Source organism: Carassius gibelio, chromosome B14, assembly GCF_023724105.1.
Source record: "Carassius gibelio isolate Cgi1373 ecotype wild population from Czech Republic chromosome B14, carGib1.2-hapl.c, whole genome shotgun sequence".
Classification (NCBI taxonomy): Eukaryota; Metazoa; Chordata; class Actinopteri; order Cypriniformes; family Cyprinidae; genus Carassius; species Carassius gibelio.
In genome coordinates this window covers 10612344-10637100 of record NC_068409.1, presented here as the reverse complement: position 1 = coordinate 10637100, position 24757 = coordinate 10612344, and the positions used below count along the sequence as shown (strand labels likewise).

At 36.2% G+C, this 24757-nt stretch overlaps 2 protein-coding genes and 1 long non-coding RNA gene across 3 annotated transcripts; 1 reads left to right on the top strand and 2 right to left on the bottom strand.

Annotated features, from left to right (window-relative positions):
* Window positions 1-3591: 3591 nt before the first annotated feature.
* LOC127971273 (soluble guanylate cyclase 88E-like) lies at window positions 3592-6327 on the bottom strand. The gene is made up of 8 exons (XM_052574168.1): window positions 6254-6327; window positions 6082-6168; window positions 5450-5567; window positions 5218-5347; window positions 4761-4907; window positions 3931-4077; window positions 3696-3852; window positions 3592-3596 (listed from the first exon to the last, which is right to left on the bottom strand). The coding sequence occupies exons 2-8, from the start codon at window positions 6116-6118 to the stop codon at window positions 3592-3594; spliced, it is 741 nt and encodes a 246-aa protein (XP_052430128.1). The 5' UTR covers window positions 6119-6168; window positions 6254-6327.
* A 5955-nt stretch (window positions 6328-12282) lies between these two features.
* Window positions 12283-21345, top strand: myoz3a (myozenin 3a). The gene is made up of 6 exons (XM_052574975.1): window positions 12283-12391; window positions 13476-13560; window positions 15497-15654; window positions 16034-16184; window positions 17520-17688; window positions 20501-21345. Exons 1-6 carry the CDS (start codon window positions 12326-12328, stop codon window positions 20682-20684), a joined length of 813 nt encoding a protein of 270 aa, XP_052430935.1. The 5' UTR covers window positions 12283-12325; the 3' UTR covers window positions 20685-21345.
* Window positions 13675-20177, bottom strand: LOC127971753 (uncharacterized). Its single transcript, XR_008156906.1, has 3 exons — window positions 20143-20177; window positions 15505-15647; window positions 13675-14212 (listed from the first exon to the last, which is right to left on the bottom strand). It is a non-coding gene; the product is annotated as an uncharacterized LOC127971753 (long non-coding RNA).
* Window positions 21346-24757: the final 3412 nt, after the last annotated feature.

Genomic DNA, 24757 nt, shown 5'->3' with positions numbered 1-24757 from the left:
TTTGCTGTTCTGTTTTGCTAAATGCTGTTCTTTTCAACTTCATATTCATCAGGAAATCCTGTAATAAAATGTATTACAGTTTCCACAAAAATATTAACCAGCACAACTATTTTCAACACTGATAAAAAACAGAAATGTTTCTGAAGGATCATGTGATTATATTATATTATATTACAAAATATATTAACATAGAAAACATATATTACAAAATATTTTTATATATATATTTAAATATATTTAAATTAATAATAAAACATGCTTTATTTAAATAAATAAATAAACGCTATTTTGGTGAGTATAAGAGATTTATTTTTATCAAAAACCTCACTGGATGAAAAGCAGAATACAGCTTTATCATTTTCTTTGTCAGTTCTATTCAGCTTTGTCTCATAACTGAAACTGAAATGACTGTTTTCTGCAGAAGTAATGCGTGAAATTATTGAGCCTGCTTGTGATCAACTGAAATATATTGTACAATGGTGATTAAATGAGTCACGCTGTCACTCCTGCTTTATTTTCACATCACTTTGAGGAAACAGTTAGGCAGCAAGCAAACAATACACAGACAGAGAAACACATCAAAAACTAAAAGGGCAAAACAGAGAGAAAGACCAGACGAATTTTGAGAAGAGCTGCAAAGTGTCATCTGTGATGGTAAATTACCACTTGAAATAATTCTGAGCCTTCTCTCAGATTGTAAAAATAAGCAATTACATTAAAACACTCACAATGGAAGTCAGTGGGGCGTTGCTTTGGGATAAATCCTTCTATAATGTAGCTACAAGACATAAACGGTGTGTTAACAAGACAGCAGCATCACTAAATATTGTGTAAAAATAGCCTATATCCAATTTTTTTACTCTTTAAAGCTGATAAACACAATAACTCTCACATAATACACACATGACAACAGTCAGGCATGTAGAGCACCAGAATAATTACTATAAGTGCTGTAAACATGACAATTATGAGTACATTATACACTAATCATGACTGCTGTTTGTTTTTAGAAGCTGAGAGAAGAGTTCAGATGATTTCTTGTGGTAATGGACCGATGTTGACAGATGAAGCACAGAAGCCAGAACATTTTATCCTGAGTGAATTCAGTGAGGAGTAAATACTGGACGAATCTTACCGAAATTAAAACATGTTCAGGTCGCATTTCACCCCAATTTAAAAAGCGGAAAAATATACTCTACCATTAAGTATTTCGATTTTTTTTATACTTACAAGGGCATATTAAATTTATCAGAATTGACAGTAAAAATGTTTTAGAAAAAACGCTTTTGAAAATGAACGCTTTATTTGAAAATATTTTCTACAATTAAAAATACTAGTTTTAAATCGTAATAACATTTTACAATATTACTGATCTTACTGTATTTTTGTTAAATGAATGCAGCTTTGGTGAGCAGAAGAGACTTCTTTCAAAAACATTAAAGAAAATCTTATAGACAACTTTAAAATGGTTGCGTATAAAATGATTTTAATGACAAGTAAGCACTTCCCCAATAAGCATTCTTAAAGAAAAGTATATATTAATTCAATCGCTAAATATTTATACATCATGGCAGTATTTGTTGCACTGCTTAATTTATGCTGATTTTATTGATTTATTTTCATCATTTCTTTTTTTATTTTCTTTTTTATTGTTTCAGTGGTTTTAATTACTAAATGAGAATCTGGTCGAATGTGCTTAATTGCCATGCAAATAATGTAAAAAATAAATTATTAATAATAATAATAATTTAAGAATATAATAATATTATTTTCCTTTTGACTGATGATATAGACGAAATATGACCCTTTCATTTTCATAAGGAGATTCATTAAAAATTATAAAATAAAGGTATCTTTCAATATAAAGCATTAAACCAGCAAAAGGGAACAAAGATTTATAAAGCTTTAACCTGAAAGAGATTGAATACAGATGAGAAGCCAACACAAAAAGCACATTTCAGTTCAATAATGCCTCTGATCTATTTACAAGACAATCCAGCGAATTCTTTGGGAAACACATGCAGATCAATAGCCATATGATTCTGAGGATGGACTATGGGAACTAAAAAGGCTGAAACAGCTGAATGCTTTAGAAAATAATAATAATTTAATAATAATAAAAATAATAATAATTTTAAATGATAAATTCACCTGCAGGTCCTCATCGATGGGCGCTTCAGGGGCAGAGATGGCGGCTTTACTGATGGTCTGGGCTTCTAACTGTGGGCATGCGGCCTGAGCGTTTCCATCTTTATCTCTCTTTCCTTTCAGCCAGTACGTCTCAATCTCCACATTGTCAGAGAAAAATATATTACATCAATAAAGTAGCTGTAGTTTGTCAACGCATCAGTCATATCTTTCAAACCAAACCCTTATCCCTGTATTATGTTCAAATGAATGTTATGTTGATCATATGTAAACTTTTTTAATGTGAATATCAAACAGCATTTAAAAAAAAAAAAAATGTTTTTACAAATTTTTGTGTCTGTATGCTTTCCTGAAGTTCAAACAGTCACATAATCACATGAGAGAAATTATAAAAAACAACAACAAACAAACAAAAAACAAAAAAAATCTGAGTTTTTAATGTATTCATTTGCTCAAGCAGCATCACTATTATTATTGCTCATTGTTCTTTCCTAATTATGAAGGTGGTCAGACAGTTCTCGGATCAACTGATGGACCTCAGGTGGTCCTGTTTATCAAAGTCTGCGTAAACAAGCTTTGGGTCAATTTTTCAGTCCAGTTACTCAGCGACTGACCTTGATGGTGATGGTACCGCGTCTCTCGAAGATAAAGTGACTTTCCTTCAGGTGCTCATAAGTAGCGCTGCTCAGCTGGATGTGCATTTCCTATAAATAAGAGACATCAGACGTCAATCAGACAGCAGGCGTTCAGGCCTGTGAACGGCCGCTAGGAGTTCAGTCCTATTATAAACAGAGGAACGCTCAACAAAACCAACAAACATCGATCTAATGAGCGTGATATTGTGGTGCTTTTGATTAAAACTGCACTAAATCCATCATTCCTGCTTCAAGTAAGTAATGTTTGTGCAATATATCTGATGAAGTATACTAAACACTTTCTATCTACCTTCCCGTTGCTCTCCATGGCAGACGCAGTGTGGACTGTATCACCGTGAAGACCGTAGCGAGGCATCTTGTGACCTACGACCCCAGCCACCACCATACCAGAGTGTATTCCTACGAGAAGAATGAAACAGGCTCAAAATAATGAGCGTCTTGAAAGAAATCAAGACTTGTGTTTCTCAAGAATGCATTGAATTGATCAAAAGTGAGAGTTAAGAAATTAATGTTACAAAAGTTGTTTCAAATAAATGCTGTTCTTCTAAAGCAGCAAATCAGCAGAATAATTTCTGAAGGATCATGTGACACTGAAGACTGGAGTAATGATGATGAAAATACAGCTTTGATCACAGGAATACATTTCATTTTAAAATATATTCAAATAGAAAACAGTTATTCTAAATTGAAATGATATTTTACAATATTACTGTTTTTGATCAAATAAATGCAGCCTTGGTAAGCATAAAAGACTTCTTTTTAAAATATTAAAAAAAACAAACTGATGTCAAACTGAAGTGTTTATTACCTGAAATTGCTCATTATATTACAATAAATAGAAATGAATGTAAATAATGAAAAAACAATTGTTGAATAAGAGAGAAGACGTACCCACGCGTATCTGGATGTTGTTTCCATTGGACGGGTCTTTGAGATGATCTATAGAACGAACCATATCTAGAGCCATGTCACAAATATTATGAGCGTGAAACTTGGTCTTTTCTGGAGCGCCTGCCACCACCATGTAGGCATCACCTATAGTTTCAACCTGAAACACACACATCAATATGAGGAAGATCTGTATCACCGTGTGATCGCGCTGGAACCGCAGAAGAAATGATCTCACCTTAAACACTCTGTGTTTCTCACTGAGCGTGTCGAAGAGCGTGTACATGGTGTTGAGCATAGGGACCACCTGCATGGGTGTGATGTGACTGCAGATACGAGTGAAGCCCACCACATCACTGAACAGGATGTTCACATCAGGAAACACCTGAAACAGGTCAAAGGAAAGAGTTTAAAGGAAAAGTTCACCAAAAAAATACAATTGTAAATGGGTGCCGTCAGGGTGACAGCTTAAACAGCTGGTAAAAACATCACAATAATCCACAAGTTGTTAACTGATGGACTGGAGTGTTGAGGATTACTTTTGGATTATTGTGATGTTTTTATCAGCTGTTTGGACTCTCATTCTGACGGCACCCATCCACAGCAGAGTTATGTAATGCTATATTTCTCCAAACCTGTTCCAACTCTTTTACATCTTGGATGGCCTTAGGATGAATACATTTGAAGGAAATTATCATTTTAGGGATTCCAGAAAGTTCATTATCTTTACTAAAAAAAAAAAAAAAACATACTGTATATATACTATATATACTGTATATATATATGGAAATGTTGAATCTCATAATTTATTGTTGCATGAGTTTTTTTAATTAATATTCTTATTCAGCAAGTGTGCTAAAGTATGAAAATTCAGCTTTGCCATCACAGGGGTAACTAATATTTAAAAAATATAATTAATATTTTGGTGCACAAGTTTTTAAAGACAGAATGTTCAATAGTAAAAACAAAAACTTTCACAAAAATCCAAGAGTAAAAAAAAAAAAACAAGACTATTTGGTCTAGACACTCGTAACACCTGCGTGTAGTTAAAGATGCAGATGTTCTAACCTCACAGGTGTTCACAGCTGGTTCCCCCTTCCGCAGTCGCTTAGCAACAGGCTTGGGAATCATTCTGTACAGAAGATCATCCGTCTTTTTCATCTCGTAGTCCAACATTTTCATGCTTTCCTCCAGTTTACTGGATTTCTTTTGTTCCTGTGGGGAAGAAAGAGACAAAAACAAAGATATAGAGAATGAAGGACAGGCAATAAGAGGAGAACATGTGTTATTGAGAATGCTTTTACACTTTAAAATGGACCACTAAGGGAACCAAAGAAAGGAAAGAAATCAGATCTCCATGGCAATTCAGAGCTGAATTAAATACAGAAATAATAATTCATTAATAAAACCATACAAACATTGACACATTTTTTTTATTCCACAGGTAAGTCAAAATTCTTTCTCAGACCCCTACAGTGCAAGAGTCCATCAAAAGCAGGGTGCTCTTGAGTCCTGACAGCTGTACCTGTATGAGGGCCCTCTTGAGCTCTTCAGACTGCTGAGTTCCTGCCAGCACCAGATCTCTGCTCGAGTCATGCATGCTCAGGTCATTGATGTACAGACCTGTCTTAAACATGGCACTTAAACTCTCCATGCTGCGAAGACAACACACACACAACCACTCTGTAATTATTATGCATTCACAAAATGAACAGAAACACAGCCGCGCTGTTTAATGTGCGTGTTTTGTGTCTTACACTGGAGTGCCCAGGAAGATGATGGATTCCCACTCTGGCATGAATCTCATCTGACCCTTCAGTTTCAGGCAGCGGCTGCCATCACCCCAGCTCTCCATCGCATTAGCACTGTTTCCATCTGACACCATTAGAGGACAACAAACATGTTAGAATTACTTTGTGTTTACTATGTGTTTTCCTCTTAAACATCAAATATAGTAAAGTCAGTCTCAATTTCAAAGTTAAAGTCAACCCAAACCTTCATAACATTGTTTAAAAACTCATTTATTCCCCCTCATTTATTTTAAAAACCCATATGACTTTCAAATCAATCAAATATTATTTACCGTCATAACTGTGTGGAGTATACAAGTAAACACATACAACTGCAGTAAATAAGTAAATTAATAAAGCTGTTATGAAACTTTTTTGTCATTAAAGAGTTGATTGTATCTGTCGCTTTTAATTACATGAAAAAGAGCATCTTGGGCATTCTACTGGTGTTCTTCTACTGGAATAAAGAAAGTCATACAGGTCTGAGATAACATGAACGAGAGTAAACAACAACAGAATTTTCATTTTTGGGTGAACCATCTCTTTAAATCACTGTCCAAAATACGAAGAATCTCAGTAATGACAGATAAATGACTGACCTTTATAATCATCCCCTATAATTGACTGAAAGGCCATCAGCTCCACATCCACATCTGCTGAGCTATTGGCGTTCTCATAATCAGAGTCTGAGACACAAAGAAAGAACAGAATCATCTGATGAAGATGGATGATGTCCAGCTGTAGATCTGAGATCAGAAGGACCTTCCTTACTCTGCACTCTGTTGTGAAGGTTCCTCTCTCATTTCACCGGCTCCTTAGACATGATCTCAAACAGGTTGTTGGGATGGGAGATGATCTGTCACAGAATCCATTGATTCATTTATTCACTCATTTTCTACAATATTGTCATTTATTAATGGTTTGGAGTTTGGCATCACTTCACTACTGACTGATTTATTATTTGACTGGATAAGCAAAGACTTACTAGCATGTCTTCTTACATGTTTACAGGAATAAATTACATTTTAAAATATATTCAAATAGAAAACAGAATTTAAAACAGTTTTAATTTGTAATTTAAAAAACTATTAATTCAAATGATATATAAATATTATATGATTCCTAATTATTATGTAATATATATGTTTATATTTGCACATTTTAATATGAATACAAAAAAATTATATGTATGTGTGCGTGTGTAAATACATATACAAAAAAAATGTATATCAAAAATTACTTGCCATTTTATGTGAACTATTAACTATTTAAATGAATTTATTGTTTATTATTAAAATTATATAAAATACTGTATTATTATAATTAATATGGTATATAGTTATATTATGATTATATATAATTAATTATATTATATAATCTCTCTATGCAGTCAAACCAAAAAAATTCAGACATCTTCAACATTTCTCACATTTACACAGTTTATTCTCTACTGTTTACAAAATGGCAATAAAATATGACAAGAACTGTTTCAGAACAAATTCATCTTGATAATGTTAGATAACTTTGATAGAAAGGTACGTGATGAATTACAATCAACCAAAAATGATTTACAGTAGCTGTTAAATTTCAGTTCACAATTAAATAATACCATTTTAGGTCAAACAATAACCAAGTAATGCTGTTTCTATATGAAAGAATTATATTTAGTTTGTGCTGTATCTATATTTAAATACATTGATACTAAAATGTAACTGTATTATAATAATTAATTAATACAACATTTAATATTTAATATTAAAAATGACTTGCCATGTTCCATGTGAACTCCACAAGAGGATGAGCAAGCAGAAAAGCATCATTGATCTTCTTCCCATCCAGATCAGGAAAGACAATCGCCAAACCAGAGCCTACGTTATGCACAACCATGTCCTATTGCATCAGAAGATACACATTATATACCACAACAAGACGAGACTAGACGTGAGGAGATGAAACGAGAAGAGACTAGACGTGAGGAGACGAGACGAGACAAGACAAGACTAGACGTGGGGAGACGAGAGGAGACGAGACTAGACGTGAGGAGACGAGACGAGACTAGACATGAGGAGACAAGACGAGACTAGACGTGGGGAGACGAGACGAGACGAGACTAGACGTGAGGAGACAAGACGAGACTAGACGTGAGGAGACGAGACGAGACGAGACTAGACGTGAGGAGACGAGACGAGACTAGACGTGGGGAGACGAGACGAGACGAGACGTGGGGAGACGAGACGAGACGAGACTAGACGTGGGAAGACGAGACGAGACGTGGGGAGACGAGACGAGACTAGACGTGGGAAGACGAGACGAGACGTGGGGAGACGAGACGAGACTAGACGTGGGGAGACGAGACGAGACGAGACTAGACGTGGGAAGACGAGACGAGACGTGGGGAGACGAGACGAGACTAGACGTGGGAAGACGAGACGAGACGAGACTAGACGTGGGAAGACGAGACGAGATGTGGGGAGACGAGACGAGACTAGACGTGGGAAGACGAGACGAGACGTGGGGAGACGAGACGAGACGAGACTAGACGTGGGAAGACGAGACGAGACGAGACGTGGGGAGACGAGACGAGACTAGACGTGGGAAGACGAGACGAGACGTGGGGAGACGAGACGAGACGAGACTAGACGTGGGAAGACGAGACGAGACGTGGGGAGACGAGACTAGACGAGACTAGACGAGACGAGACAAGATGTGAGGAGACGAGACGAGACTAGACGTGGGGAGACGAGACGAGACGAGACTAGACGTGGGAAGACGAGACGAGACGAGACGTGGGGAGACGAGACGAGACGTGGGAAGACGAGACGAGACGTGGGGAGACGAGACGAGACGAGACGAGACTAGACGTGGGAAGACGAGACGAGACGTGGGGAGACGAGACGAGACGAGACGTGAGGAGACGAGACTAGACGAGACGAGACAAGATGTGAGGAGACGAGACGAGACGTGAGGAGACGAGACTAGACGAGACAAGACAAGATGTGAGGAGACGAGACTAGACGTGGGGAGACGAGACGAGACTAGACGTGGGGAGACGAGACGAGATGAGACTAGACGTGGGGAGACGAGACGAGACGTGAGGAGACGAGACGAGACAAGATGTGAGGAGAAGAAAGTCACCTGTCTGAAGACAATGTTGAAGGGAAAAACTTGATTTACAGTAGGTGTTAAATTTCAGTTCACAATTAAATAATACCATTTTAGGTCAACCAATAACCAAGTAATGCAGTTTCTATATGAAAGAAATCTATTTAGTTTGTGCTGTATCTATATTTAAATACATTGATACTAAAATGTAACTGTATTATAATAATTAATTAATACAACATTTAATATTTAATATTAAAAATGACTTTCCATGTTCCATGTGAACTCCACAAGAGGACGAGCAAGCAGAAAAGCATCATTGATCTTCTTCCCATCCAGATCAGGAAAGACAGTCACCAAACCAGAGCCTACGTTATGCACAACCATGTCCTATTGCATCAGAAGATACACATTATATACCACAACAAGACGAGACTAGATGTGAGGAGACGAAACGAGACGAGACTAGACGTGAGGAGACGAGACGAGACAAGACAAGACTAGACGTGGGGAGACGAGACGAGACTAGACGTGAGGAGACAAGACGAGACTAGACATGAGGAGACGAGGCGAGACTAGACGTGAGGAGACGAGACGAGACGAGACTAGACGTGGGGAGACGAGACGAGACTAGACGTGGGGAGACGAGACGAGACGAGACGAGAGATGACCAGTTTCCACACGTCATCACCGTACGACTCCTTAATGAAGTCGTGAAGACTTTCACACAGCAGCCCGTACATCCTGACCACACCGACACACGTCTTCAAATCCACACAAGTCTGAACGTCTGGACTCCAAGACTATCTCCAACTGTGAAACAATAAAGAGTAAGGACACAAAAAAAACAACATCAAGAGATCACTGTCCTTCTAAAATATATAAATCAATCACAGTCGACACGTTTGTCTGCTCTTTCATGACAATGAAGCCTGAACAGTCTGGACAATTCCTGCCAGACCTGAGACAACCTTTGGGTTACAAGTCCAACTCTCTAGCCATTAGGCCTTGACTGCCCCCTGTTAGCTAAGACCCTTGATATATCTCTGAGGACGTTAATATTCCTAATAATTTAACACCACATTCACACACTTACAGTTCTCTGAGGTCAGTTAATGGTCACACTGACATGCAGGTAAACAAATCAAATTATTATATTTTTTTAATTATTATATTTCCCCAGAGCGGGAGCACTAACAGAACCTTTGTGTTTCTGTTCCCTGATTGACCTGATTATCTGTTGGATCAGAGCGACTGGGTGAAAAACATAAAGGTGGAGGTTGGGCCAATCGTATGCCAACGCATCCCCGTCCTTTGAAAAATAATTTGGGAAATGACAGTTGTCTTCTGTGGCGAAAAGGTCGACCTCTCACTTGCTGAAGATCTCCCAGATTCTTTGAACCGTTTGTGGGTGTAGCATCCACTCTTCTGAAGGGACCTTGATCTGAGATAGCATGTCCGCTCCTTGGTTCAACCTGCCCAGCACATGAGTTGCTCTCAGTGAATGCAAGTTGAGCTGAGCCCATTCCAAGAGGTACTATACCAGAATGAAGAGGCGCTTCAAGACTACCCAGGCGATTTATATAGGTCACAAACGTCATGCTGTCTGAGTGGACTAAAAGGTAGAGTGTCCCCAATGGTCTGGCAGAATGGTGCAAAAGCCCAAACGTCCAGGCAGTTAATGTGAAGCCGACCCTTCTCTTTTGACCAGTGGCTGAAAGCTGGTTTGCTGTTGCACAACGCTCCCCAACCTGTGTTGAAAGTGTCCAATTTCAGCCAGTACTGAAGGGGTCGCATGCGAAGGGACGTGCCTTGAAAAGTATGCTGTGTTTTGGTTCCATTTTAACACTGTATTCATTTTCTGTTTTGTGTGTCTTAAGCTCAGTATATACTGTACGATTTCGGGCTGTCCCAGACGAATAATGACCAATGTGAAACAATCACTGTTATTTCTTTGGTCGTGGCTCCAGTGGTCCTGCTATGTCTTGTGACTAATGATAATTTTTTGCCACTGTCAGACATTAAATTGCTCAACACAACACAAAGCGCAATTTATCTTGCTCTATCTGTTTGCCACTGGCGGATGCTGATAATGACTTATGATTAATTTATTTATTTTTCTATATTAACTTACTAAAGTCATAGACTACAATTCAACATGTGTCATCATTGTACAGTCTATATATCCTAGATTATTAGATCCATGTTATACAGTGTGATTTGTAATGATCTTATAAAACTGATGAAATTGCAAAGACTATAAAAGGCTTTAGTTTTACATCCTCCTTTGTCTTGTTTGGACACTAAAAGTGACAGTAATATTGTTACAAATTTAAATGCATTCATGCCACCTCTGAGCCTCCTTAAACAGTTTATAAATGCCTATGCCTAAATGCCACTTTTGTGTTCGGTGCCATCTCTTTATTGCAAAGATTGTAATTTTGAATTTGGTTGATTATTTCAATTGATTGGCAACTTATTCTTCCTGATTGAGGCTCATTCTAATGGAATTTATTGTTTTAATTTTGAAAATATTCTAAATATAAGAACATGAATTTGACAAAGGAAGACATTTACTAAGGCTATAAAAAATGTGATTACAAAAAAAAATTACCCCTGCAAATCTTTATTGATTGATTATCTTTATTGTCATTGGACAAGTACAAAGGACCACACAGTCCCCATTGATTAACGGGGTTGGATGTCCATTTTCTTTCTCTTACAATCAATAATCAGTTCCTTGGTCTTGTTAATGTTCAGGGCCAGGTTGTTTTCTATACACCACACTGACAACTGCTTCGCCTCGACCCAGTATGCGGACTCATTTCCCCCAGAGATGAGTCCCAACATGGTGGTATCGTCAGCGAAGTTGATGATTGTGTTGCTGGAGTGGGTGGGGGTGCAGTCATGGGTGTATAGGGTGTAAAGAGGGGACTGAGCACACAGCCCTGGGGAGAGCCGGTGCTGAGGCTAAGGCATGAGGAGGAGTGGTGGCCTAACCTCATCTTCTGCGGGCGATCGGACAGAAAGTTCTTAATCAACAGGCCGATGGAGTAAGATATTCCCAGGTCTAGCAGTTTGGTCACTTCTAGTCTGTTGAAGAGGATGATGTTAAATTTCGAGCTAAAGTCCACAAAGAGCATCCGTGTGTAGCTCCCCCACTGCTATACATAGAACCGAGTGGAGAGCGTGGAGATGGCATAGAGCAACCATATAGAAAATATATTTTATATTTCTTTTATATCTCAATTGTGTTGCACAGAAATCAACCAGATCAAATGCAGAGCAGATTGGAAAAAGACATTTCGAAAATGATCTTAAGCTCTCAAATTGTGCTCGGATCAAACATCACAGATCTCAATACGAATTCAAATAACAGATCCTTCAAACTTTCCCAAGACTAAATGATCCAAGCCTTTAGCCCCGCATTTAAGCTCAGGTCAAAGGTAAAGGTCCAGTTGTGACCCTGACAGTGAGACTAAAACATGAATCACATACAGTAGATGGATCTTAACCAGAACTGAGCAACGGTCTCCAGTGACAACAAACACAAATACACCCAGACATACAACATAAAGACCGGTCCACACGCAAAACTGGCATCAGGTTTTTATTATGGGAGTCAGCAGAGGGGCATCAGGGACTAAATACTTTGCCCCATTTAGCTCCTGTCATTTGGCTAAATTAGCAGTGATGATGTCATCAGGCAGGGGCTGAGAGGAGTCTATAGAAACCAGCTTCATGCTTCTGCGCTCTCACACTCAGATCAGCAAACACCAAACATCATCTTCTCCAGCACACATTCAGGTAAGCCAAAAACCGTGTGTGTGTGTGTGCGTGTCTGGTCATGTAATCCGCACAGCAGATGGGTAAATGCACGGTGTGTCCAATTAGATGAAATCTGTTTTAGCATGACAAAATGCTTCCTGTAGCTTCAGTGAGAACAGCCATATTCAGTGGGGTTAAAAAATATATCATTTTAATTAAAATTGCTCCAGTGAAAAAAAAAAATGCAGTTAAAAGATTCTACATTAAAAAGCATGAATTATTGAAGTCATTTCGAACCGAATATAGTATTATCAAAAATTAAATTTCATTAGGGGCCAATATTTCCCCTCTAGTGTTGACTTTTGGACATATTTTGGAAATAATGTTACCAAAGAAAAACACCCTGCATGTCATCTTCTAAGTGTCAAATATTAATTCAGCATCATTTATCATTTTTTACTGTTACCTATTAAATCAACATGCAAGTCATATTTTATGCATACTAAAATTTTATTTATATTAATTGAATAAAATGTATTATTTTTTAATAAAATAAAATAAAATGTATTATTTTAATATTACAATATATTATTTTACATTGTTGTTTAATATTTTATAAATTAAAATATTATAAAAACATTATAAAAAAATACACTGAATTTTATTATTTTATGCAATTTACTATTAGAATTAGGGCTGTTAATTTAACTCATTAATTAGATTAATTAACTATGGAGAAAAATAACGCATTAAAATTATTAACGCATTTAATGCACTTGTCCCGTCCCAGACCTGTGTGGATCATCTGCCATTTCATACAGTCGATTGATGACTAATATGAGGCAGTGCAACAACTTATTGAATGATGGAGCCTAGAGAATATCCCTAAAATTCAAGATATGGGGCAAAATGCTCCTGTTTGAAATTTTGTCTCATATTTACATCACATAGCTAAATAATAATAATATTAATAGTTATTATCATTAGTAATTGTTTAAGTTATCAAATTTATACAGTTGCATAGTTTTGCTTACATATTAAATATAATACAACTATTATTATTATTATTATTATTATTATAAGCAGGGTATGAATCACTTGCTGTGTTGTGATGTGTGTTCAGATCGAAAGGATGCAGACGGCACAACGTAGTCTCACCAAACAGAGACAGCAGCAGGCCATGATCCTGAGCAGAGAGGCAAAGGGAGGTAACACACACACACACACACACACACACACACACACACACACACACACACACACACTAGTTTCCATGTTTTGTGGGAACATTCCATAGACGTAATGATTATTGTATAGGTTCATTAGACATGATGATGTTATACTGTAAAAACAATATTTTCTATTCCCTTACCCTAAACCTATCCCTCACAGAAATCAAAAAAAAAAAAAAATTGTATGATTTAAGCTATTTTCCTCATGACAACCAAAAAAAAAAAAAAGTCCCCACAGGGTCAAAATTTCGGATATTGGAATAACAGACTCACACACTACAGAAACACTTAGATGAAGCCCTATAGAAGCAAAAAACACACACACACATTCCTACAAAATGACATATCATTCACAATTAATCAGGGCAATCATAAGGTGACGGTGTTTGGTCTTCAGTCGTGTAAGGACTCATATGAGAGACGGTGCAGTTGACTGACAGGAGCAGAACAGATCAAAGCAGATTCTTCCTCAGTCAGTTGAGTGATCTAAGCGGAGGGAAGTCTCCACATACAAAACATTCCTCAAACTATCCCAATGCCTCAGTATGTTTGTTTGCGATTTTCCATTGACGTAAGCCACAGTGTCTGATCTGGGCTCACAGCAGCTCCAGCTCAGATGAATCCAACTCTGGAGAAGGAATTATATAAGAATAAGCCACGGACCACTGCTAGCTTGAGCCCTGGCAGGAATGCCCTCACTGAAAATGCCACTTTAGGGCAAGTCAAGGGTTCCACATTACTGCAGTCTAATAATAATCATCACTGTTACCCATATAACACAACAATCACAACTGAAGAACCCGAAATGCAAGAGATCGGATCAGTCTAATAAGAGCATTTGGACAGTAAAGACCCACTTAGAAATGACTGATATAATAAATGATCAGACCAGACCTTTAACAATGAGACATGAGATGCCACAACCTTTTTTACACCACCATGCAATTTTGGGATCGATAAGATGTTTTTCATCTTTCTGAAAGAAGCTCACCACAGCTGCATTTGTCTAATTTCATTTTTTTTTAAACGATAACATTGTGAAATATTATTATTAGTGTAATATGTATTATATTACATTGTAAAATATTATTTTTGCAATGTCAAAAAAGTTTAGAAATGTATATATTTTAAAATGTGATTTATTATTATACACAAAGCTGAACTTTCTGGAGCCATTACTGCAGCAGGTATATTATAATGAACTAAAACCATAAAAAAATGTGTTACTTGAAATAAAATGTGTAATGTTTAATTTGAAAAAATGTATAAGCTTTAAAATTAACATGCAAGCAGAAAATATAGAAATAAACGCTAACTCAAAACTATAACAGTATTTTAGTGACACTAAAATAACTTAAACACAAATTTTATAGAATTTTAGTTATCAGTTTTTTCTTTATTTTTTTTATTATTTGATTATTGAATTCTTTATTTAATCAGGGCATTTCTGGGGCTTCTTGTCATTTTCTGTGGTTATTTGTCTGCGGTTTCCTTCCTAAATTCTCTACAAGCTCCATTTTGTTTCTTCAGAAATCATCTTAATGTATATTAATATGTAAGAAATCAAATATAACATTTCTTATTATTATCAATGTTTAAAATTGTGATACATTGGATACTTTAATGGAAAGTTAAAAAGAACAGCATGTATTTGAATTAGAAACCTTTTCTAAAATTATAAATTTGATCTACTTAATGCATCCTTCATAGACTAAAGTATTAATTTCTTTGAAAAAAAATCCTATTGACCCCCAAGTTGAATGCATATGCATTAATCATTCAGTACCATGGTAAAAACTGTTCCAAAAACAAACGCTCTTATGAAAAATTATGTCCATACTGTAAAACACTTGACAAAGATCAAGGATGAATAACACTAATGTCACTAAAGCTACTTTGTGTGTGTGAGAAGGTCTGAACCTTGGGAAGAAGATCAGCGTTCCCAGGGATGTGATGATGGAGGAGCTGAACCTGAACAACAACAGAGGATCCATCATGTTCCAGGAGCGCCAGAGGAGAGCGGAGAGGTTCACGCTGGAGAACTCAGCAGACGCTTCCTCCGTCTTACACGTAAGACAGAAACAAATGAAAACTCAAATAAAATGTAAACATTCAGCTGGGGGACAAGAGCAACAACTCCCATTTTTAAACACTTTTGTCTTATTAATAATGCATCACTGTATAAAGGTCTGCTTTTATTTGTGTACACTCACGAAGAAAACAAATATAAGATCATCTGACGGATATGCATAGAATATTGCATGGATTTACTGTAGGAATCCATTTGATGAGGTAATGAAACCCGTCTCACATTCTCCTGCCGGGCATCCTCTATGTACATGCAATGCTACAGATTAGAAAAGACAGACATGGCTTCAGGTTCAAGGTCATGAATTCATGCTTTACAAGACACTGGACAAAATGCTCTGTCCTGAACATTTTCCATCAGAACAACATGGAACAGAACCAGAACCACATGACGACAGACATGCAGGGAGGGAAAGAAAACCTGCTGTATCCAGTGGTCAGTAAACACAGCCTCGTCAGCACCCTCAAGAACACCGTGGCCAAGAAGGGAAGCCCAAACATCCTGGCACCAGGTACACACTCTTAAGATTTATAAATTACCCAATGCATGACATTTCATTATACAGGTGCATCTCAACAAATTAGAATATGTTATTATATATATATTTGAGTTGAATTACTGAATTCACTTTTCCACAACATTCTAATTTATTGAGATGCACCTGTATCATATAGATTTAGTGACTTGAGCAAACCTGCAATCCAAAGTAGCCTCTGAAATTGGACTAGCACCAATAAGCGAGCACCTAGCAACCATTTACTATGATATCCTAGCAACTGCATAGCAATCAACCAAAAATACTCTGAACACCTTAGCAACTGCTTAGCAAAACCTTGGTAACCACCCACAATACCTTTGCAAGATGACAGTGAGTTTTGCAAAAACAAGCATTTCTAATATTTTATATAGAAAAAAACTGAAATCTAGTTTATATTTATAATATCTTTAATTTATAAAAGTTTAAATTATACACATCTAACTTTGAATCGTCTTGGTAACATTAATAATTTGTGGTATTCTTGACTCAAATCGCACAAAAAAATGACTTTTAATGTAGTTTTATTCATTTATTTATACTTTATATGTCTTCCAGTCAAATATCTAAAAATCTTTCAAACAAGATAAATGTACTTGTTGAGAACAGTGTTGTTATTGCTAACTACCAATCATATTAAAACATTTAAAAAAAAATAGTAATTAAAATAAAATAAAATGTGTAAAATATTAGAAGAAGATTTTACACCAAAACAAAAAAACGAAAATAAGATGAACTTGAAGTACAAACATGATTAAAACTGGAATAAATTAAAGCTACATAATAAATATTTTTTTAAATATTGATACAAATAAATGAGACATAAAATGACTAAACAAGAACCAAATTAAAACTGCAAATATACATTTTTGCAAAAAACAAATGACATTTTCAATTTCTTTAGATATTTTTAACTGGAAACAGATGAAACTGGTCGTTAAGAAAATGATCTTTGCAGTGCATAGAAACACACAGTGTATTTTCTAATATGAGGAGCATGCTTGTATGTATTTCTGACGTCTTTGAGAGCAGCTTCACTCTTCACTCATCTGATAAACTCTAATCATTAGCTCGTCGCTGCACTTAATTAACTCAGTCTAATGTTCTTCCTCCATCTGTGGAGCCCTTAATAAACATCCATCTCCTGTTTCCATCTCCTTATCTGCCGTGGGCCCTGAAGGGACCTACGTGCTCCTGGGCGAGCTCTACGAGCTAAACGCCGTAGCATGCTCGAATGTGCTTCAGGACAGCAAAGCTCCCTCTATAGTGTAATTGGCCTGTGAATCACCAAGCACCGTCCTATCATTTTAGACTACTCTGGACGGCTTAGAGAGATCCCTCGAGAGAAATTCCCAAAGTCTTATCGTTCACCATGGCGAGAAGCCCTGGGAGAAGATGAAGAGCTTCTGTCTTCACTCAACACTCAGATAGAGGAACCGCACCAGAAACTCCCTCCGGCCAACTACAGGTGCTTTAACAGGTAAAATAGTAACTACCTTCCAGGAAAAGTCTGTTCACTTGGTGGCCATATTTGAAACGGACAAATTCTGAAATCTCTGGAGAAAAACAACAAAAACACTTACTTTTAAACTCCAAATTTCGAATCAAAATTGGTTGTTAAAAGTTGATTCTTATGATCTTATAATGCTTATATTAAAAATTGTCAAGCTAGTTAGCAGACTTTGCTCTTGCAGAGTCCAAAAGGACACAATGACGCGACTGACAACTGGCTCTCTTTATTTAAAAGGCAGGACTTATGCTAATGTACTTTCTCCCATTCATAAGTAATATGATGCCATTGACATATTTAAAGTCTTTGATTAATCTACAACAAAAATATAAATGAGGTTGCATTTGTACACCGCAAACGCTCACAATTTCAGTCCATCAACAAATAACAATTCATTCTGTAAAAAATATGACATGGATTTCAAAACTATTGTTTAAAAGTAGTGTCGGTAATATTTTAATTTCAGTCCATGTAAAAGCATGCTGCTGATTGTTAATTGTGTCTAACTTACTGAAGTTTTTGTTCATGTAAAAAAATTCTAATAAAATAGCCTAATTGTAGTTCTTGAAACTGATCAGTGTAAATTCTGCACACTCAAATAGTTTAATTGAAAAAAGTTAAGTATATATATTTGTTATTCAAATATCCGGCTGATTTCCTTTTGTGAAATCTTAATTGTAAAAATTAACTGTTGGATATTTAGGCATTTGTTTTTGGTATGTCCAACTCAAACATTCACTTAAGTGTTATTCAGATACTTTATTAAGGTGGTATAGCTATTTATATTTACAAACCCACCAAATCAATTTTTAGAATGGAGACTTCAGTAAGGCCTTTTTGACTGAAGAAAAAAAACAATGTAATATTGTACAATATTATAATCCAATCAGATTTTTAGTACTAAATTACTAAATGTAAAAAGAATGAAAAACAAATAATGCAAGGCCGGATTCAACCTTGTGTTGCACCACAGTTTAAATGCCATGGCTCAAATACCCAACGTTATTTTGCAGATGACTTTGTTAGTAATTCAACTAACTGCAGCATTCATGAGTCTTGAAAGTCCCAATCTGAATGCTGAAACAAAACCGAAAGAGTTGCATCAAATGATTCATCGATGCATCACAATAACATGACACAATATACTGCAGCCCATAGGGTTGGGATTCCCCTGTAACAGCTTCATTCTCTGTGGTACCGGAAAACCAAGGCAAAACATGATATGAGAAACGGCCTTCATGGTCACCAAGAGGTTTTGGCACATTAGCTTCATGCATGCCTTAAATAGACCCAACAACACTAATCCACACTATCAGATTATGAAGTCCACTTAAGAGAGCTGTGATGTTTCCATTGCGTCTTCCCATTTGAAACGGGATCCTCAGAGGAGCAAATGACTGAGGAACTATTTAAACGCACCGCCAGCTTCTCCTGTCACAATTTAAAGAGCCTCAAGACACACTGCGTACACAGAAGATCAGGTTCCTCAGATACAAACTAAAATTGCGTCACCATGTGGAGTCAAATCCAGAAGCAAGAATACCTTGAGACTGCAGGACTGGGTCCATCAAGTGACTTGAAAATGTATGCAATTTTATTTCAGATGAATAAAGAAATGAACTTAAAAACATAAAAATAAAAAATGATAAAAAATAAATAAGAAATGTTATGTTTAGATTAAAGCATTAAAATTACGTATTGTAATTAAAAAGAGTAACTGTAAATAAAACCTGATTTTTTTTACTCTTTAAATCAAATGTCACTGTGCTATTAAAAAACAGCGGCCTAATTTGCATAAAACATTTCATGAGATAAATAGTCAACATACAGTTTATAAATTATAAAAGAAAAAATGAAAATAATTTGCAGGGTATCTGCAGGATTTTTTAAATAAAATTTTTAATTCAAGTCTTTTTACCCTGCACAAATACAATTGACAACACACGGACACATGCTTATGTTCAGTTAAACCAAATCCATTAGGGCTGTCACGAATAAAAAGAAAATGAAATCAAATGTTGACTGCAGCATTAAATGTAGATCTGCTCGATGTTGCGCATTATAACCAATCACACACGAGTCCATTGAGTTCATGAACGCAATGACCAATCAGAGGCGTCCAGGTGAGCTTTTTGTTCACTTACTGCACACACTGATTGACTGAATTCAGCTCTTTTAGCCTTTTGAAGTTTAATCGTCATATTAATCCATATAGCAATTCTTGTCTTTCCGTCCCCAAAGACCTCTAATAATTTAGACTTTATGTCCCATTTATGAGTTTTCATGGCCTTAAATGTAAACAATTTAACTGAAAACGTTACAAGGACCCGCATAAACTCTTAACAAGAACACAATGTTAGTTAAGTGTAAACATTTCTGCCATGCATTTGGCAAAAAAAAGCTTTTGTTGAATATGAATTTTACCTTTGAAATTTGAGGCAAGTGCAACTCTGGCTTCCCCGTTGTTTGTGAGCACTTGTGTGATGGCCATTTAAAAAATAAAAGAGAGCGGCTGGAAACTAGCGCCCTCTCCTGGCTGGAGATAGTATTAACAACAGACACTGAAAGCAATCTTTACATGACTTGCTTTTCAAATGTTTGCCCATCCCTGCTGTAAATAGTAATATATAAATATAAATATATATAAATATTAAAATAAATATATAAGAAATAGATCATTATAATAAATATATAAGAAAATATTAAAATGACTCAATGAAAATTACAATGCATGTATAGTTCAGATTCAGTTCATCTCTTCTTCATGTGGTTTTTGTTTCAGAGCTGCAGTGCCATTTGGAGGACCTGTGCGCAGTCAGAGGGTGATTCCTGTTATGGGCTTTGAAGCTCTGGAGACTCCAAATCTTTCTGGCATGACCTTGGCCACCACATCCAAACGACGCAACTTCAACAGAGCCCCGCGGGGATGGGGCATGGGCTACTCGCCCGAGTCGAATGACCTGTGAGCTCAGGCGCTGACCCACACCTGTAACGTTAGAGGAAAAGACTGTCACGCCGTAAAGACTTGCGCTTGCACTTTCAGGCCGTCCCATTCTGTTCCCTGCAGGTGAAAGGCCAGAGGAGAGCAGCTGGAAAACCCAAATTAAACATCAGAATAAAGAGGATTAGGATGAGGAGATGGTTTTAGCTCAGTGTTGGATGACGGTTGTTCTCCTAAACCCTTAAAGGAATAGTTCAGCCAAAAATAACAACTTGCTAAAAGTTTTATCCATCCAAAGATGTAGATGAGTTTGTTAATTCATGGGAACATATTTGGAAAAATTTAGCAATACATCACCTGCTCACCAGTGGATCCTCTGCAGTGAATGGGTGCCGTCAGAATAAGTTGAGTAAATGTTCAGCAAATTGTCTTTTTGGATTAACTATTCCTTTAACACTGCTATACAATAAGAACTCAGTCTAAATCTTAGAAGTATTCATAATAGCCTTTGGCACTTCATTATTGTAGACATGTGTTCACGGTAGTGTTTCAAGTGTGCAGCAGGGGTCCCTAAAATGTATCTAGACACTCTAAGCACATGGAAAATATGTGTTTGATATTGCATTAGATGACTAAATACCAAAACTCTATTGTTTTCACACTGAACTCTTTTTTTTTGTCAAATGTTTTTCTTGTAAAATGTGTTTGTTCGTCTTAAAATAAAAAGCACTTGCAAAAGTGTCTAAATACTTTTCGAGTTGCCGAGTTTCTTAAAAAAACAGACTGTACATTTAAAGATGGCTAGTTTAATGTTCACAAAAGAAAATGGTAACGGGAGGCTTTCAATAAGAATTACTTGTTGTTTTTGAATTTCTTTTTTCATGTTACAACAGAAGAAACCTGAACTGACAGCTCATTAAAAATTGCTTCACAACACAAAGAAAAACTGAGAAATATTAGAAAATGGCATTTAAAAAAATCTAGTTCTTTTTACCCTTAAGAGAAGCAAGACAGTGGCTATCCCACTATCACTTACATTGAAAAAAAAAATTAAATAGTTGCATTAAATAGACACTACATTTAATTATGTTAAATCTCTAGATGTAAGAGTGAATGGCTTGGGTGTGTGGATCTCACAAAAACTGTACAAACAATTCAAATTAAGCAAATATTAAAAAAAAAATACAAAAATAACAATATTAAATAAAGCCTAATGTAGGACCACAAACATTTGCACGAATTATCCACCCAAATTGTCAGTAATCTACCGTAATGCAAAAACTCATTATATTTACTTTAATGTGAAATTGTATTAATTTATTTTTGCATAACTGTAATTACAATTTGGGGGAAAATGGGTAAAAAATGTTAATGTCAAACTGCAAAAATTCCTAAACGGCTCTTTGTTTTCAATGTAAACTCAAGTTAGCGTTCTGATGATGTTTAGAACACTTCGATGAGGCAGAGAGTTTGTGTCTGAAGTAAGATGGGTAAACTTATTTGTTGTTGATGTGTCTGTACGGTATATAAGATGTGACTGAGGAATGAGGACGTGGCACTGCACTCACAATAGCATCCCCAATCACATGACCATACTATTGTGTACCAGTCAATCACTCATCATCTCTGATGACATCACCTTCACACATTAATATCTTTACTAGTCATCATCAATCGCTCCCATGCGCTGAGGATCCTGGGAAGGGTAATGGATCTTGCCTGGAGGTCTCAAAGCCATCAGAGGAGGTGGATCATGGGAGGTCCAAACCTGAAACCACACATAGTATGCTTTTATGCTTTTATGTATTAGCCTACATTTATTTTTTAGCTCACATTTTAGTTTTGCCATTAGTTTATGCATACATACAGTGGGGATCGAAAGTTTGGGCACCCCTTGTAGAATCTGTGAAAATATGAGTATTTTTCAAAAAATAAGAGAGATCATACTAAATGCATGTTATTTTTTATTTAGTACTGTCCTGAGTAAGATATTGTACATAAAAGATATTAACATTTAGTCCACAAGACAAAAAAAATTGCTGAAATTATTAAAATAACCCTCTCAAAAGTTTGGGAACCCTTGGTTCTTAGTACTGTGTTCTGTTACCTGATGATCCTCGACTGTCTTTCTGTTTTGTGATGGTTGTGCATGAGTCCCTTGTTTGTTCTGAACAGTTAAACTGAGCAGCGTTCTTCAGAAAAATCTTTAAGGTCCTGCAGATTCTTCAGTTTTCCAGCATCTTTACATATCTGAACCCTTTCCAGCAGTGACTTTATGATTTTGAGATACATCTTTTCAGACTGAGGACATTTGAGGGACTCAAACACAACTATTAAAAAGATTCAAACATTCACTGATGCTCCAGAAGGAAACAAGATGCATTAAGAGCTGGGGGGTGAAAACTTTTGGAATTTGAAGATCAAGGTAAATTGTACTTAATTTGTGTACCGGGAAACATACAAGTATCTTCTGTTGCTTACGAAGGACAGAACTAAATGGAAAAAAATTATATTTCAACAAAATAAGACAGATTTGGCCATCTTCATCGTGTTCAAAAGTTTTCACCCCCCAGCTCTTAATGCATCTTGTTTCCTTCTGGAGCATCACTGAATGTTTGAATCTTTTTAAATAGTTGTGTTTGAGTCCCTCAAATGTCCTCAGTCTGAAAAGATGTATCTCAAAATCATAAAGTCACTGCTGGAAAGGGTTCAATTATGTAAAGATGCTGGAAAACTGAAGAATCTGCAGGACCTTAAAGATTTTTCTGAAGAACGCTGCTCAGTTTAACTGTTCAGAACAAACAAGGGACTCATGCACAACCATCACAAAACAGAAAGACAGTCGAGGATTATCAGGTAACAGAACACAGTACTAAGAACCAAGGGTTCCCAAACTTTTGAGGGGGTTATTTTAATCATTTCAGCATTTTTTTTTTGTCTTGTGGACTAAATGTTAATATCTTTTATGTACAATATCTTACACAGGACAGTACTAAATAAAATATAACATGCATTTAGTATGATCTCTCTCATTTTTTGAAAATCACTCATATTTTCACAGATTCTGCAAAGGATGCCCAAACTTTCGATCCCCACTGTACATGATGCTGTTTTGTTTATTGTTGTTCAAGCAACTTAATTGATTATAATTGGTCTATGAAATTTTTTTTTAACACAATGCACTTTTTTTCAAATATAGTCATGTTATCGGATGCTTTCAATAAACGTGCATTGGTAATCTTTTGCTCGATGCGCCCTCTTGTGGCCCTTTAGGGGGTAAGCCAAAAGCTTTTCTTCACCTTTACTGAAATTGTGCATTTTAAATTCGAATATAATAAGTACAAAATTCGAATTTATTTTTCAGCCATTCTGACAACCCCACTGAGGAGTCTGACCTGTAGGGACACCCTTCTCCTCTCAGAAGCAGTAGATATGGGTCTGTGGCGAGGTCATGCCAGCATCTGAGTTCTGGATCTGACACAGACAGGAAACCAAGAGTTTAAAAGCACATGCTACGATTTTACAGATTTCTTTTTTTCAGGCCTTGGACTTCTTAGATCTCTCTCTCCATGTTCTGAGTGTAATATTCCTTGTTCTCGTCTGGACATGTCTGTGTTTCTGACCTGGATTGGAAGACCTGTAAAAACAAAGATTATAATTTAAGGCCATTGTTCCCAAACTTTTCTGTCAGTCCAGCCAATTTGACTTGAGATTTTGTTCTGAGATTTCAAGTTCATATTTTGATAATTTAACACCACATTCGCATGTAAACAATTTTTTATTTATTTAATTTAATTTATTATTTTTTGATTTTAAATGTATTTTTTGTAATGTTTCCTTTTATTTTTTAATGGATACACAGCCCTGGTTTGCAAAAAAAAGATGTAACACTACCTTTTGGTTTTGGTTTAGTTAAAAAAAATATCAAATATATCAGTAAAACATTCTGTCACATACAGTTTGTCCACAAAATAAGAATGAATATTTAAAAAAATTATATAAAGAAGTGTGACAGAATGCCATTGCAAACATACCCTCTGATATACATGGTTATTTTAGGTTATATATATTATATTATATGTTATATAAAATTAATAA

Bases quoted from the DNA above. Each gene is read 5' to 3' on its own strand.
- LOC127971273 (XM_052574168.1), bottom strand. From the start codon at position 6,118: ATGGCCTTTCAGTCAATTATAGGGGATGATTATAAAG. The intron at 5,348-5,449 runs GTAAGACACAAA...TTGTCTTCGCAG, and splicing joins ATCTTCCTGGGCACTCCAGT to CATGGAGAGTTTAAGTGCCA. The intron at 4,908-5,217 runs GTACAGCTGTCA...TCTTCCCCACAG, and splicing joins TCAAGAGGGCCCTCATACAG to GAACAAAAGAAATCCAGTAA.
- myoz3a (XM_052574975.1), top strand. From the start codon at position 12,326: ATGCTTCTGCGCTCTCACACTCAGATCAGCAAACACCAAACATCATCT. The intron at 12,392-13,475 runs GTAAGCCAAAAA...ATGTGTGTTCAG, and splicing joins CTTCTCCAGCACACATTCAG to ATCGAAAGGATGCAGACGGC. The intron at 15,655-16,033 runs GTAAGACAGAAA...ATTTTCCATCAG, and splicing joins ACGCTTCCTCCGTCTTACAC to AACAACATGGAACAGAACCA.